The sequence below is a fragment of the Solea solea genome, chromosome 14, assembly GCF_958295425.1.
Source record: "Solea solea chromosome 14, fSolSol10.1, whole genome shotgun sequence".
Lineage (NCBI taxonomy): Eukaryota > Metazoa > Chordata > Actinopteri > Pleuronectiformes > Soleidae > Solea > Solea solea.
The window spans coordinates 11,692,703-11,707,624 of NC_081147.1; the positions used below are offsets into that span (position 1 = coordinate 11,692,703).

The 14,922-nt window shown below is 39.6% G+C and overlaps 1 protein-coding gene across 2 annotated transcripts; it reads left to right on the forward strand.

The window, feature by feature from the left end:
* Positions 1-2,694: 2,694 nt before the first annotated feature.
* Positions 2,695-14,156, forward strand: smad5 (SMAD family member 5). Of its 2 annotated transcripts, XM_058649990.1 has the most exons (8): positions 2,695-2,958; positions 3,325-3,475; positions 6,579-7,490; positions 8,795-9,085; positions 10,290-10,397; positions 12,413-12,634; positions 12,714-12,970; positions 13,081-14,156. In XM_058649990.1, the coding sequence occupies exons 3-8, from the start codon at positions 7,088-7,090 to the stop codon at positions 13,222-13,224; spliced, it is 1,425 nt and encodes a 474-aa protein (XP_058505973.1). In that variant the 5' UTR covers positions 2,695-2,958; positions 3,325-3,475; positions 6,579-7,087; the 3' UTR covers positions 13,225-14,156. The 2 variants fall into 2 exon arrangements, with proteins under 2 accessions (XP_058505973.1, XP_058505974.1); XM_058649991.1 differs by lacking the exon at positions 3,325-3,475.
* Positions 14,157-14,922: the final 766 nt, after the last annotated feature.

Sequence of the window (14,922 nt, forward strand, 5' to 3'; positions counted from 1 at the left end):
CATTATTATGCATTACATTTTTATACCTGACATTTTCACCCATCACATAAACTGGTTGAGCACAAGAGTTTCCACACTCACTGTTTCCTATGTTTGAATCAGAATTAGTTGACAGTTGCACTCTCATGTACCGTAGAGGTTTGATGTGGTTTGAGAAGACACTGAATTGATTCACTTGTGTGAAGACACTGTTGCACCACTGTTGAACGTGTAGACGAGTCATAGTGCGTTCATTTGCAGAGATTTTGCTTCATAATATTTGTGTAAATAAAAAGAAACATTTGTTTTTAAACACATTTTATTATTGCTTTGCTGCGATCATGTGATGTGATTTATCACTGTAAGAAAATTAAAAATGTAACATTCCTTTTCACACTGAGGCTAAGAAGATAATAAAGTGGTGAAACAAAAAAGTCTTGGACGTCACTGTAGTGACCTGAGGAATGTGTGGGAGTTCATGAATTTTTACAGACATTATTTACTGTAACTGAAACAGGATTAGTTTAACTGGCTAAGATACAGTAGCTGTGTGGACTTTGTCATTTTATGTTGACGTGAAACTTTCTGCATGGCGTTTGCATGTTCTCCTCGTGTGTATGTGGGTTTTCTCCGGGTTCTCCGGCTTCCTCCCACGGTCCCAAAACATGCAATATGGGGATTAGGTAAATTGGTCACTCTAAATTGACCATAGGTGTGAATGTGAGAGTGAATGGTTGTTTGTCTATGTGTGTGGGGCTCTGTGATGGACTGGCGAAATGTCCAGGGTGTACCCCGCCTATCGCCCTATGTCAGCTGAGATTGGCACAGCACCCCCCTGGGACTATCCGGTGGAAGATAAAGCAGTAGATAATGGATGGATGAATCTTTTTAACAATCAAAATGCTCTATGAACCTATAACTAGGGGTACAATATGCAGATTAATCCTGTGTGTGTGTTAGTTGCTTTGTGAGGATCAAAAATTGTATAAACCATACAGGGTGAGGACATTTTCAGAAAGTGAGGACATTTTTGCTGGTCCTCACATCTTTAAAGGGCCTTTTGGGGATTAAGACCTGGTTTTAGGGTAAGGCATGTGTTTTGTTATGAAAATAACATCTAATCAATTCCTCTGCTGGTTTTATTTACCACTGTTGTCACAGTCAACAGTGAAAGGTTTCTTTAATGGGCACAGAAATGGAAAAATAACTAGATGATTGAGAAGAAAATGGAGCAGGGCTTTTATGGAGAAGAAGCAAGGCACGTAAACAGATTATGATGAAGGCACTAAAGGTGTGGGGATGTTCACTATTGCAAATAACAGGAGGACATATGCACTGTTTTAAGGACACTTGACACTACAGTATATTACCCATTTAATACTTTTTCTACATTACATAAAAGACTGAATTTTCAATTTAGAATTTGGTTTAGGTTAGGGTTAGACATTTAGTTGTAATGGTTATGGTTGGGGTAAGGGTCTCGGAAATGCATTATGTCGATAAGTGTCCTCACTACGACTGCTGCACAATTATGTGTGTGTGTGTGTGTGTGTGTGTGTGTGTGTGTTCAGAGGTTTGAGTTTATAGCCTATATCAAAAATAAAGATGTTCTTTAAAAGAAAATCGAACTGATAAGTGATAGTTTTAATTATACAGGTTTATGAAATAATTGTATAACTAATGATTAATTAGAAATATGACAAAGTGGAGGCTTAACTACCCAAAATGTTGACTTATTCATTATAAATAAATGTTATATTTGCACTTTTCCATTTACACAGTATGTTTCCTTCATTTGAGATAAGTGGTTGGAAAAGTAGTTGATTCTTGTACATAGCTAATTTTATCATTTAACCACTTACCATAATTTCCTGCACAAATTTTGCACAAGGTTAAAAATTGCTAATAATTGCAGTAATGGCCTACTGTCACTGTCCATTGTGAATATTAAATTTGACCAATGTTGACTCAAAGCTGCATTGCAGCAACATTGTGCACTTGAGCTGACAAATCCTTTTGTGTTTTGTTATGATGAAAATAGCATCTTATCAGTTCCTCTGCTGGTTATATTTGAACGGGTTGTCACACTCAACAGTGAAAGGTTTCTTTAATGGGCACAGAAATAAAAAAAATAACTGAATGATTCAAAAGAATGTGCAGCAGGGCTTTTATGGGCAAGAAGCAAGGCATGTAAACAGATTATAATGAAGGCTTCATTTAGGCAACAAACAATGCTAAAGGTGATGTTTACAACTGCAAATAACAGGAGGACACGCACACTGTTTTATTGACACTTTTCTACATTGAAAATCAAACATTAATATTTTACACAAGTTAAAACTTAGAAGGCATGGGAGCAATTATATAAATGAGTGTTTTGATTGTGGCAGTAAATTGGGATGTTGTGAAAATACACCATTCAACCATAACATTCAAACCAGTTACTAATGTTGTATCTACCTTACAACTGTTTTCTGTCAATACATGATCTCCTCATTAAGTGTTTGACAGCCAGATATAGACAAAACAAGAATGTCACTGCTTTAATACATAGTAGGTGCATGTTGCTGCTGAATATCCCTCACATCAAAACCCCAAATCAGGTGATTGTACACTTAAATTACTGTTTGGATGATTGATTTTCTGTACCATGACAGGCAAAAACTGAGCCTACATTGCCCACTAGTGGTTGGACCTGAACTCTCTCCCTGTGTTTCATTTGGACGGTGTGTGGAGACAGAACGAAGGATTCACTCACTCCAAAGATTTATCCTGCCGGAGTTACGGTTCGTCCGCGGAAATGGCCGGGGAGTACATTAACATTAGTTTGACTTATTAAAGTTGAGCGGTTTAGCGGCGTGGGGACAGAGAAAGTGTTCAAGAAAGGACTACAAAGGACAACAATACACAAACCGCAGCGCTCCAGACTGAGTGGAGCCAGCAACTTGTGAGACGTTCCAGAGCCGCAGCACGACCACCGTAAGAGTTTCAGATTTACACACTAAAACATAAAACAATTACCACTCCATGACACCAGACGTTGTGTTTGTTTGCTGCATGTTCTGTTCTGTATTAACTCGATGTAACATGTGTCAATGTTGGATACAGTTTGTTCTTTCTGAACATTGTTCGACCTACGCGCAAGAAAATGAATACACATTTTTGAATAAAGGTCGCTGAACACGCTGCTTTTGGTCTACATTTAAATGCAAGTGATGTTGCTAATTTTACGGTGGTGTTTGTTTTGATAAATAAATAGCAAAGCCATCCTAAGTCACAACAACACTAAAGCGGGAACTAGTTTGTCAGTGCGGCGGAGTAATATGCACTCCGCCTCTCCTCCAGTCTACTTGTCTCCAGGAGCTGGAGGACATGGCACGGGGAGACGGAGGGAAGAGGTGGAAATCTAGAGGAAAATCACTAAGAAAGTAGGAACGACTGACCAAAAATACTCACAACAACGCGGGTTACTGTGATCTGCGTGCTTTGCTGAAAGGTATGTAACTAAACGACTGTTGGATGAGAGGAGAAGGTGTGTAGTTTATTGAGCTACATCAGTCGGGCAGCGCTGGGCAGAGGCTCGCCGCTCTCCCACGGAGGGCTGGGCTAACTACTAGCATAGCTTAGCTTCAGAAGTTCAAAAAGTTTCTGGAATGGAGGAAGAGGAGGAAGGGTTAGTAACACAGGCTAACCACGGAGAGGTTGAAGGAAAAACGCGTACTACATTATACTTGTGAGAGTTAAGCGTCTCGTATAATGTTTGATTACCAAGCTTTTAAGCATCGGTTACAAGCTCAGTGTAACTTTAAATTTAAGTTGAGTGCTGTTAACATTAGCTACTGTAGTTAGCAAACCCTCGAGGTTATGTACACTAGCCTGCTGTTGTTGGCTAATAGCGTTAAATTGTGTGTAGTCTTTGGTATTGTTCCAGTAAAGATTCGCCGAACTCATTCTTGTACTACTGTTGTGGTTTTTTTTGAAAGCTTTGATGTGTCTGTGAATCTATTTTCTCTTTCTCTGGTGGATGGGGGTGGTGGTGGGGGGGATTCAGCTGCTGTTCAGTACTCAACAAGCCGTTCATCCACATTGTCTGTTCGCGGTAGTTAATGCATGTCCGGTATTTTCTGGCTAAACTTGGAGAATAAAACAAAGTGTTGTTGTTGAGTTGAGCATTGTATTTTATAAAGCCTAATAACGCGAGGACGATGGCATTCTTCATTACTGTAATACTGCGAGCAGCAGCAGCTGCTTTACGCAGGCCCATATCATAGCGATTCCGGGATGACTTTCATTGTTTACCACCTCAGTGAGTTTTCTTTTTCCAGTCTGGCCTTTTAGAATTTAGGGATGTCTTGATACCACTTTTTATGTCTAATAATGGTATCACAATCCGGAGTATCTTTGAAGTACAGAGCTAACGACAACACATTTCTACACAGCACAACATATTGCTCCTAAGTATGTAACAAACAAGAACATAAATACATGACTCAGTTAAAATATTTTCATATTTTATCATATTTATTTCATAGACTGATCTTAGTGAACCATTTATGTGACAAATGGATTTTGGATAGGATCAGGTTTAATGTTATTCTGTAAGCGATATTCAGTCCAGTGATTTTGACCGCTGTCATAGCGATAGAGTATCATATCAGCTCATCTCTAATAGAAAGAATATTTTGTATGTTTAATACTTTGTGATTTGCCTTGAACAGTAAAATATACCTGAAGCTTATCCCTGAAAATGCCATCTCACAAAAATGTTGGTAGAATTGTACAATGTGTTAAATTTAGGAATGCTTAGCTATGTGCTTTTCAGTGTTTAAAACATTTACTCTTTGTAAATGCTTATGCTTTGTATTTTTAAGTCATTGATAGTTTGGACCGATTACAACTCATCATTAGTCATGGTTGCAGTTAATTTAGGCTTTGAGCAACAGTCAGTCAGTCAGTCAGTCACAATCTTCAGTCCTCCCTGCCATTCCTTACTCACAATGTGACTGTTGTAGAAGTGTGGTCAAGGTTGATTTGATTTTCAGCCTTTGATGGTGAAAACACAAAGACCTATCAGTGTAAATTCTTGTTTGTAGAGAAGGGATCAGCTTTATCTGAAGGATTAGTCATTGAGATTCAAATCAGGTTTTGCTTGAGATGTCAGTTTAGGTGAGATTTATCTACTACGTGTTGATTAAACAATACCTTTCCCTTATTATTTGGGTGGATCTGAGCTGTCCTTGCAGTGAAATATGGTATTCATCATTGCTCACCCTCCAGTGAACTAATGAATCACTGCTGATGTAGTTTAAGTGTGCTAGCTGCAGCTGGATCTTTGACTATGGGAGGTCATGTGTAAACATTGAAACAAACTGATGAAAGAAAGACAATGAATAATTCTTGCAGCATTTACAAGCAGATAACTTTTGTGTATTTGCACATGTCCCACTTTAGGTTTCCCTCCACTTTCATGTGTGAGTAGAACAATGAGCAGTGGAAGTGGGTGCAGTGCTGTTGGACAGCTGTGTACTGGAAGGGAGGGATGGGATGAAGGAGGAAGCAGCTTTTTGTGGTCACATCCTTTTCAACAAGAGCCGGTTTCACAAGCCCCCTTAACAGCTGCTGCTGCAGGCTACATGTGTTCGACTTTCTGCATGCTATGGCTGCATGATATAGATTGAAGTGTCGTCTCTCACAGTCTAATTTTTCATACATGTAGGTGTACATTAGGGTAAGTATTTTGGTCTGCAAAATTCCTTTCAAAACATTATTTGAAATTAGTTTTCATTAGTCTTCATTTCCCCCTGTAAATCTGAGTGTATTTCAGCTCAGTTATTTTCCTGTTGGTAGATAAATTAGACAATAGGATGCTTCCTTTGTCACTTTAATATGACCATTTATAAATGACTGCTACTGTCCAATTGGTAGAACTGCACCTTTTGTTTTTTATGTAAGTGCGGTTTTGTTGTTATTCTTTTTCTACTCTGATGTGGTCTTGGTGAATATGTTGTTTTAAATCCATATGCTGAACATGTTTGTGGGTTTTTTTTTTATTCATAGCGCTAACCTGTCAAGGTTGCTCTTCTGTCCTAACCTACATTCACAGGAATTCCATCTAAATTTGTTCATTACTTTTCTCAAAAGTTTTCAAAATCAGACAAACACTAGCAAAACTATAACCCACTTGTTGGTGGTAATGGCCAATGCATATAAATATAAATATGAAACAAGCAATTTAATATTGTGATTTTTGTTTTTTTACCATATTGGGCAATATATTTCTTTTGTTTTAAAATCTGTGTAGCTTGCCAGCTTCACATGTTGGTCGGGCTACTTGCTTGGCACTTACTGAGTCTTTCTTGGTTTTTTTTTCTTTTCATATACACTATTTTATCCCAGGTCTACATACAACACTTAACCAGGTAACTGAGTCATTTTTGTTTGAGTAAGACTGGGTCTCTTTACAGAAATTATATTTGATGAGGGGCATTTTGATCAGCCAGATCTGAGTCATAAGTTGTGTCATACTTTCTGTCAACATCGCTTATTTCTTGATCTCTGTATGTAATGACAAGGCATGTGTCCTCCTTTCTGTTATACAGGTGGCTGGTGGGGTAAAACGCGGCATCTAGGTTTGAGAATTCAGCCCGGAGAGGAGTTGGGAGTTGTCCATGAGAACTGGTCAGTACCTTATTTCTAAGCCTGTCAACGCACACCCGGGAGACCTGCTGCAACGTGTCCCTTGGACAGAGGTCCTGATCTCGGCTCCTGCAGCCTGCCACCCCTCCCTCCATCAGTGGTGGTGACCCAGCACCGGACAGCTTGCTGCAGGGCCCTTCCTGAGCAGCAGCAGCTGCGTCCTGCTTGACGACTCCCCTCCCTCCCCTGCTTCCTGTCCTTGGTCAGACAAGGCTAAAGCCTCCTCTCCCCTACCCCACCCATCATCTCTGTCAGCCTCTCATACACTCACACAGATACAGACTCAAGTGGGTTATTTTGCTGACCACTAACACTATTTTGAGATCAGCAGTAGGGGACTCATTGATAGACCCCTTGAAGTGACCCTCCATTACGTAGCTCCTGCCATTTACCTCCATATACAGCCTACAGCATGACCTCCATGTCTAGTCTCTTCTCCTTCACAAGCCCAGCAGTCAAACGCCTGCTTGGCTGGAAGCAGGGGGATGAGGAGGAGAAATGGGCAGAAAAGGCAGTGGATGCACTTGTCAAAAAGCTAAAGAAAAAGAAAGGTGCCATGGAGGACCTGGAGAAAGCGCTGAGCTGCCCGGGACAGCCCAGCAAGTGTGTTACCATTCCAAGATCACTGGACGGTCGGCTACAAGTTTCCCACAGGAAAGGTTTGCCTCATGTCATCTACTGCCGTGTGTGGCGTTGGCCCGATCTCCAGTCCCACCACGAGCTCAAACCCTTGGAGGTGTGTGAGTACCCGTTTGGCTCAAAACAGAAGGAGGTCTGCATCAACCCATATCACTACAAGCGAGTGGAAAGCCCTGGTAGGTACTTTTGCTGTCAGGGTACATGTTCTTTGTTATACCAGGATGTTGTTTGATAAATACTTTCAAGAATGTTATTCTTCCAGCCTTTAATTTGCATGTTCAAATTTTAGTGCATAATGTTCATATTCACACACCTTTTGCTGAGTAAAATACAAGAAAAATATAACTAGCATGGATATCTGCACATCCTTTAGCTAGAGCTCAAAGTAAAGCAGGGAGCTAGTAAACAAATCCACAAAGGTCAGAAGGCTGTCATCACACAGGCTTGTTTCACCCCACCCCCTCCATTTCACAGAAAATCAATATCACTAGCTCTTTTGGAGTCTTATTAGATTATATGCCTCAGGCTTTCCAGATAGGGTGTGGCATCAGAGAGTGGCTTACTAAATGCATAAACCACTCAGACTAAACTCCCAATGCTTTCTCATTACTACTCCCACCCTCCCTCCCTCCCTCCCTCCCTCCCTCCCTCCTTCTGTCACACTCACACACTGTATCACATACGTTTATGGACGACCCTGACATTGCACTGGTTTGGGATTGCCAGCACTGTATTGACTTGTTCATGGTTATGTATCACATATTGGCCTTAAGAGAGAAAGTACGAAACATGGTGCATGGCGTGTTTGTTGGTGGATGAAATTCATGGCTGTGGAAACGCATGCTATCCTTTTATGTTAAACTCTTCAATGTTGGGGTTGTATGTGTATTCTTTTTAACAATGCCGTTCTTTGTAAATGACATTAGCTCACTGTAAAATTGCTTCAATTGAATGCTTACACATGGTATCTTTGTATTAAAATTTAATTTTTTATTGTGGGAAGTGCGTCCTAAAACGGCTATGTAACTCATTATCTTAAGAAATGCGAAACACATGGTAGCACCACAGTGATTCACACAATTAGTTTGACAGTTGTTTTTAAGTGTTTCAATTGTAAAAATTTAAAGAGTGTGAGAAACGCTCACACTCTTTAATCAAACATTTCTGGTTTTATGGCTGTTGATCGAAAACCAATGTATTTGAATACATAAGCTTCTTTCGGACATACATTTGACTCAAATCTCTGTAGAGGTAATACTTGAGATTTCTTTAGAGATTCTCTTTCTAGCTCCATTGTGTTAATGAATAAATGCCACATGTCATGCTGGTTCTCTGGCCGTGATGTGTGTGATAAGCATTGCCACCTTACACTAAAATGTTTTTTTTAATTGATACCACAAATGCTTTCCCCCTATTGTTTCAGTACATTTTTAACAAGCCAACCTTTTCACCCCTGTCTTAAATTTTTTGTGTCATCCAGTACTCCCTCCTGTCCTGGTACCACGGCACAGCGAGTTCAACCCACAGCACAGCTTGTTGGTACAGTTCCGTAACCTCACCCACAATGAGCCACACATGCCCCTGAATGCCACCTTTCCAGAGTCCTTCCAACAGCCCCACAGTGGTGGTGGCAGCAGCACTGGAGGAGGAGGTGGCGGTGGCTCTTTTCCCATCTCTCCCAACTCGCCGTATCCTCCCTCTCCAGCCAGCAGTGGTACTTATCCAAACTCTCCTGCCAGCTCGGGGCCGTCCAGTCCATTCCAGCTCCCAGGTATGCTAAATAATCTCAGATTGCTTTAGTGCTCTCACCTTTTATTCAAAATTCTGAATGTTGAATGTAGAGTTCATGTTTGAATTGTATTCATGAATTCATGGTACTCTTGGTATCATGTTTTAAATACATTACATTTTAGTTGAAAGCTGTTGGAGCTTCCTGCTGTTAACATTAATTTCTCATTCAGGGAATGTTTATTCTGTCTTTCTCTGCTGACTGATGTATGTCATGCTAATAATGTAACAATTAATAAAATTGTTAACAAAGGTAATGAACTATGAGTTTGTGGAGTATTAGGGAAGTGGCGTTGGCAGTGCAGGAAGGGTGGGAGTTATTTGAAAGAATTTACGGGTCATTATAAATTAATTTGAGAATCATTTTTATATATTCTTTAAGTGACAGTCCTTGGGAAAGATGCCAGGCTATTGTGTTTTACTGTCATGTAGCCAACAAGGGCCAATTGTTGACAACACTGATCTCTGGTGATTTGTGTGTTTTAAAGTAATTTTAAGTACAGAAATTGTTGCTCATAAGTTAGCGACCATGTGCCATCTTGTCCAAATTTTAATTTGCATCTTTCATGATGCTTGCTGAAATTTTTAAACTGAATCATTAGTGTAGTAAAAAGTTAACCAAAACCAAATATTTCATTCTTTATCCTTACTAAAGTTCACATATATCAGTTTCATTGCTTTCTGTTCTGTTTTATATACTGACTGAATTTATGCTGCTATAAATACCATTGACTGTTCCTGTTTATGTTGTGTGTGTCTGATGACAAGTGCTTTGTTCTGCTTCAGTCAAGATCTGCTGACACATCTGGTGGCTGCAGGCAGTTAAGCAGTACAAAATTCTTGGTGGCAATTTGGGATTTGTGTTTATTTGTATTGAAATCCCTGACTATCATTGTCTACACTAATGCCACATAATTGTTGAAATTTCCTCTGTATGGCTTTTCTGCATTGTTTTGTGCCTCAGTGTGGACTAGAAAAGCTCTTATTTCACCTCTGCTGGGAATGTGCTAGCATGAGGCTTAGCAACTGAGGAATATATGTAATCTGACACCATTTCCGGGGTACAGATCCTGTGATGATTCTAGGGAGTCTAGGGAGATGTGCGTGTGTTTGTGCGTGCATGGAAGACCATTTGCCAACAACAACAACTGGTCTCATCCTCACTAACTGCTCATTTAATGTTTCAGCTGACACCCCACCCCCAGCCTACATGCCCCCTGATGAGCAGCTGGGCCAGGAGAGCCAGTCCATGGAAACCAGCAGCAGCCTGGTGCCACAGAACATGCCCAGAGGAGGTGAGAAAATGCCACATATAGACTTGACAGTAACACCTTGCCAGAAAACACAGTGCTCAATATTGAAAAGATTAAATAAAAATGATTTTCTTTTTCTTCTTGAAATATTTGTGCCTAAACATCTGTGCTCTGTGTAATCAGGTTACGTCGTTGCTTTGCTGCAAAATTAGAGCCAGTTCCAGCTATTTTTGCTGGACTGTCCTGCTTTCAATGTTTTTGGATTTTCTGTCAGACTTTTTCTTATGAACATGTCGTCACAGTTTATGCCTTGAAGGAATTTCATTTGCTGTCTGTCCATTTTGATCATAGCACAAAATGGACAGACAGCATAGCATGGATTTTTTTTTAATGTATTAATTATAGCCCAAGTGGATCTTAATGCAGATTGCAGTTTGGATGGATCCCAAACTTGCATACCAATACTCCCCTCAAGTAATTGCATAGTAATTATGACAAATGGTTAAGATTTTTCTTTCTGTGATTAGCACCACTTGTGCTCATGTTTTTTTCCCTCAAATCATCATCTTAAATTTGCCAAGTTAAATTTTATTAATAGTATGCCATTCTTTTTCAGTTATCAATTTTTGTTCTACAGTACTTGATTGATTAATAATTGACCTATTATTAATTTTCAGACCGATATTGGTGTTGTTTTGCTTAAAAATCCTAATAGAATTCTAATAGAACTAAATAGGACATCTCTAAGATGCTGCTGCGGCTTCCTTTGCCAAAGTCACTTATGGTGTTTCCACCATTCAGTTCTAGCACGACTTGGCAACATTTAGCAAGGAAATGTCTAAAATCTCAATATTTAACAGAGGAGTCTGGTGTATTTATTGATAGCGCTGCTGGAAGCCTGTGATCGTGAGCCATATTTCAGTTCAGTGGTTGTGTCAGACAGTCTGTGCTCTGGTCATGCAGGAAGTACTGAACTAATCTTTTTAATTCACTGATTCTTAATGATTCAGTACACCGAAAACAACAGCTTTGCTCGTCACTAGTTTGTGTGTTTGTGATGCATATCAAGAACATCACAGCAGTTTTGTGCTGCATGTTGAGGCGATATACTGTAGTAATGGAAAAATGATGTGCCGGGTACCAAACCGAGAAGAGTAGAGCCGAGTAGTGCTAGAACTGTTTAATGGAAAAGCGCCAATTGTTTGTTGTTCAGGTCCCTCTTGCGCAATTACTGTCATATGATATGTAGGAAAGCGCCCTCTGCTGGATCCTAATGGGTACTGCTGCAACATTTGAAATGATTTCAAATAAAAAGTGACAGCCTTATGACTAAAAACTAATTTGGAAGTTCAAAAGCACAGAAAACTGATCATCTAGCTAGCATGGTTGTAATTTTGATGTAGAGTATTTTTGTATGGCATTTTTTCTCCTTACAAGACAGTTGATAAGACAAATACTGGGAATTGTTGTAAATACAACCACCTGCTTTAATTTTGCTCTGCACGGAATATTTACTGCATTCCATAACTGAATGCAGTTGATGAGCAGCTTTGCTCTTGTAGCTCTTGTTAACCACACTCGTTCTGTTTCACATTGCTAGAAAAAGTAAGTCTCAGTGCTCTTGCCAAAGCTGACATAATGTACCAGCATACTAAATAAATGTATGTCAGGTTTAGTTCTAATGGGGACACTTAAATATGTCATGGTGAACTTAATAACAGTACTACTTGTTTTTATATACAGCAGCAGGGCTACTTATACTTCCATACTGTCAAAGACTGATCGTGCTTTCAACTATGTGTTGGCATGTTTATGATGATCTCTTCACACGCCCTGAAGTACTTGTGCACATCGACAGAAATTGAACACCTAATATGCATGTGAACAGCAGAAGCTATGACTGTAGACCAAGACAGAAACATTTTCAGTACTTCCCTTTTGTCTGTCTCTATAACTAACGATCTCAGTGTTTGTTCTAATGTATTTAAAAAATGTATTTGTGGTGTAATGAGTGTGTGAAGTTGACAAATATTACTCTTATTTGTGCAATTTCCCAGATGTGCAACCAGTGGAATATGAAGAGCCAAGCCACTGGTGCTCTATTGTGTACTATGAGCTGAACAACCGTGTAGGTGAGGCATACCATGCCTCCTCGACCAGTGTTCTCGTGGATGGTTTCACTGACCCTTCAAACAACAAGAATCGCTTCTGCCTTGGACTGCTGTCCAATGTCAACCGCAACTCCACAATCGAAAACACCCGCCGACACATTGGCAAAGGTATAACTTGCACACACAGAAAGATGTATGCATTTGTGTGATTTCAGTGTCCTTACCATCCTTTGTTTGTGTTACCCAGGAGTGCACCTGTACTATGTGGGAGGGGAGGTGTATGCCGAGTGCCTCAGTGACACCAGCATTTTTGTCCAGAGCCGTAACTGTAATTATCACCACAGCTTCCACCCCACCACTGTCTGCAAGATTCCTAGTGGATGTAGCCTCAAGATTTTCAACAACCAGGAGTTTGCTCAGCTTCTGGCTCAATCAGTCAACCATGGCTTTGAGGCTGTTTATGAGCTCACCAAGATGTGCACCATTAGGATGAGCTTTGTCAAGGTAAGGGCCCCATGACACAAGTGGAACACATTTAAACATCATTTCTTTCAATAGGAGTAAAAATCGTCATCATTAGTCACTGTTGAGTAATCTGTTGTGCCTCATCACAGGGCTGGGGAGCTGAATATCATCGGCAGGATGTCACCAGCACCCCCTGCTGGATTGAAGTGCACCTGCATGGTCCACTGCAGTGGCTGGATAAGGTGTTAACACAAATGGGTTCTCCTCTCAACCCAATCTCCTCTGTGTCCTAATGATGGACGTGTGGGGCTTGGGAGCCTGTTTTCACTTTTTCCCCCTCAGTGATTAATAATTTAAGGCTGAACTGTTTACACTTACTTTGGGAAGGGATGCTGACATCTGGCCGGAAATTCGACAGCCAGAACCCATTTGTTAAAACTGAACAACATTACAAGCAAGTACCTGGAGAAAGAGCGGAATAAGGAATAGCCAAGTAGTGGTAATGACATGGACACACGACTGCTTGACGATGTTACTACATGAGCAAGAATTGAGGGCTTCATTGTCAAGGTTGAATCTGTCAAATGTTAATTTTTGCATCAAGTTTTATTGTCTTTTTTTTTTTTTCTCAAATGATTTTATCTCTCTGTATGTGTAGTTGTTGAAACCGAGCCGTTTCACTACTCTGCATTATGTTCAACAGACAAATTGGAATTTTACTGAACTTCTTTCTTACATTGTTGTCTCATTGTCAGATATTTACAATTGATGTAGACACAATTATGTTTACCATTAGGCTCAGATATAACAAATGCTTTCTTTTTTATAGTCTCTACTGCTAGAAATGAGCACTGAGCTACTGCCTTTAAAGAAAGTTATGTATGCCAACCTGATAGATTTTGATATTGGGAGATCAATCACTGAACAAGTTTAATATGCCATAAGCTAACAACAGTGTGAATGTTACATCTTTTGCCATATAAGTAGTCATTTATGATCTAATCAGACAATGGACATCATCATTACTGATTCTTGTTTGTACTCTCAAGTTCAAGTAAGAGTGACTGTATTTTCCATACTCACTGTATTAACAATATTGTGCACTCGTGGATTTTGTGGAGGCATATTAAATTTTGGCATGGGTACCAAGGCATTATGTTGATAAATAATTGACTTCATTAGCTCAATGAAATAAACAGGTTATTTGGTATCAATGATTTCTTAATTTTCTGTGCTTGTGTCTGTTCTTTTAAATTGTCATACTTGAAATGAGGCAAATGAAACTTTAAATATTAATAACAATGATCAGTATGAAATATGTGTTGAATCAACATCGATAAACGGTAACATTTATAGCAGGCATGTGTTCAGACATAAGGGCAATTATGTCGAGGGCTGAAAGATTTAGAACACATCACCACCCATTTTCTCCACTAACAGTTGGTCTTATGATTATACTTGTTTAAATAGCCAGTGAAGATATGATTGAACAGTCAAACCTCTAACCCATTGTATATCAGTGCCACAACAGTACTGGACTTTATAAAGAGTACATGTAACTGATGTCTTATTTTTGCTTGGTGCTGAGATTGCAATGAATAATTAAAAATCCCTTTACTGCTTACAATAGAAAATCTTAACCACGAAAGACAAGAGTGAAATTAGATGGTGGCTTTTTACTTATGTTTGAGATAATCCTGTTGTGTGAAAGACTGGAAACCTGGTGTAAGCAACATGATTGTTGGATGAAAGGTCAACTGGAAAATCATTCATGTAACATCAACATCAGAATAAGCCTAACTGCATGATGCCACATTTTTATTTATTTTGCTTGGTACACACTAAACACACAGCCTGTTATATACCGTAACTGTCTACTTGACCGATATGGGTTTTCTCGGTTGATATACGATGTGGAATTTCTATAGGCCAATAAATTTTGATTCTGTAATTTTTTTCCCCTTCCCATCTGAAAATAAATACACCCTTTC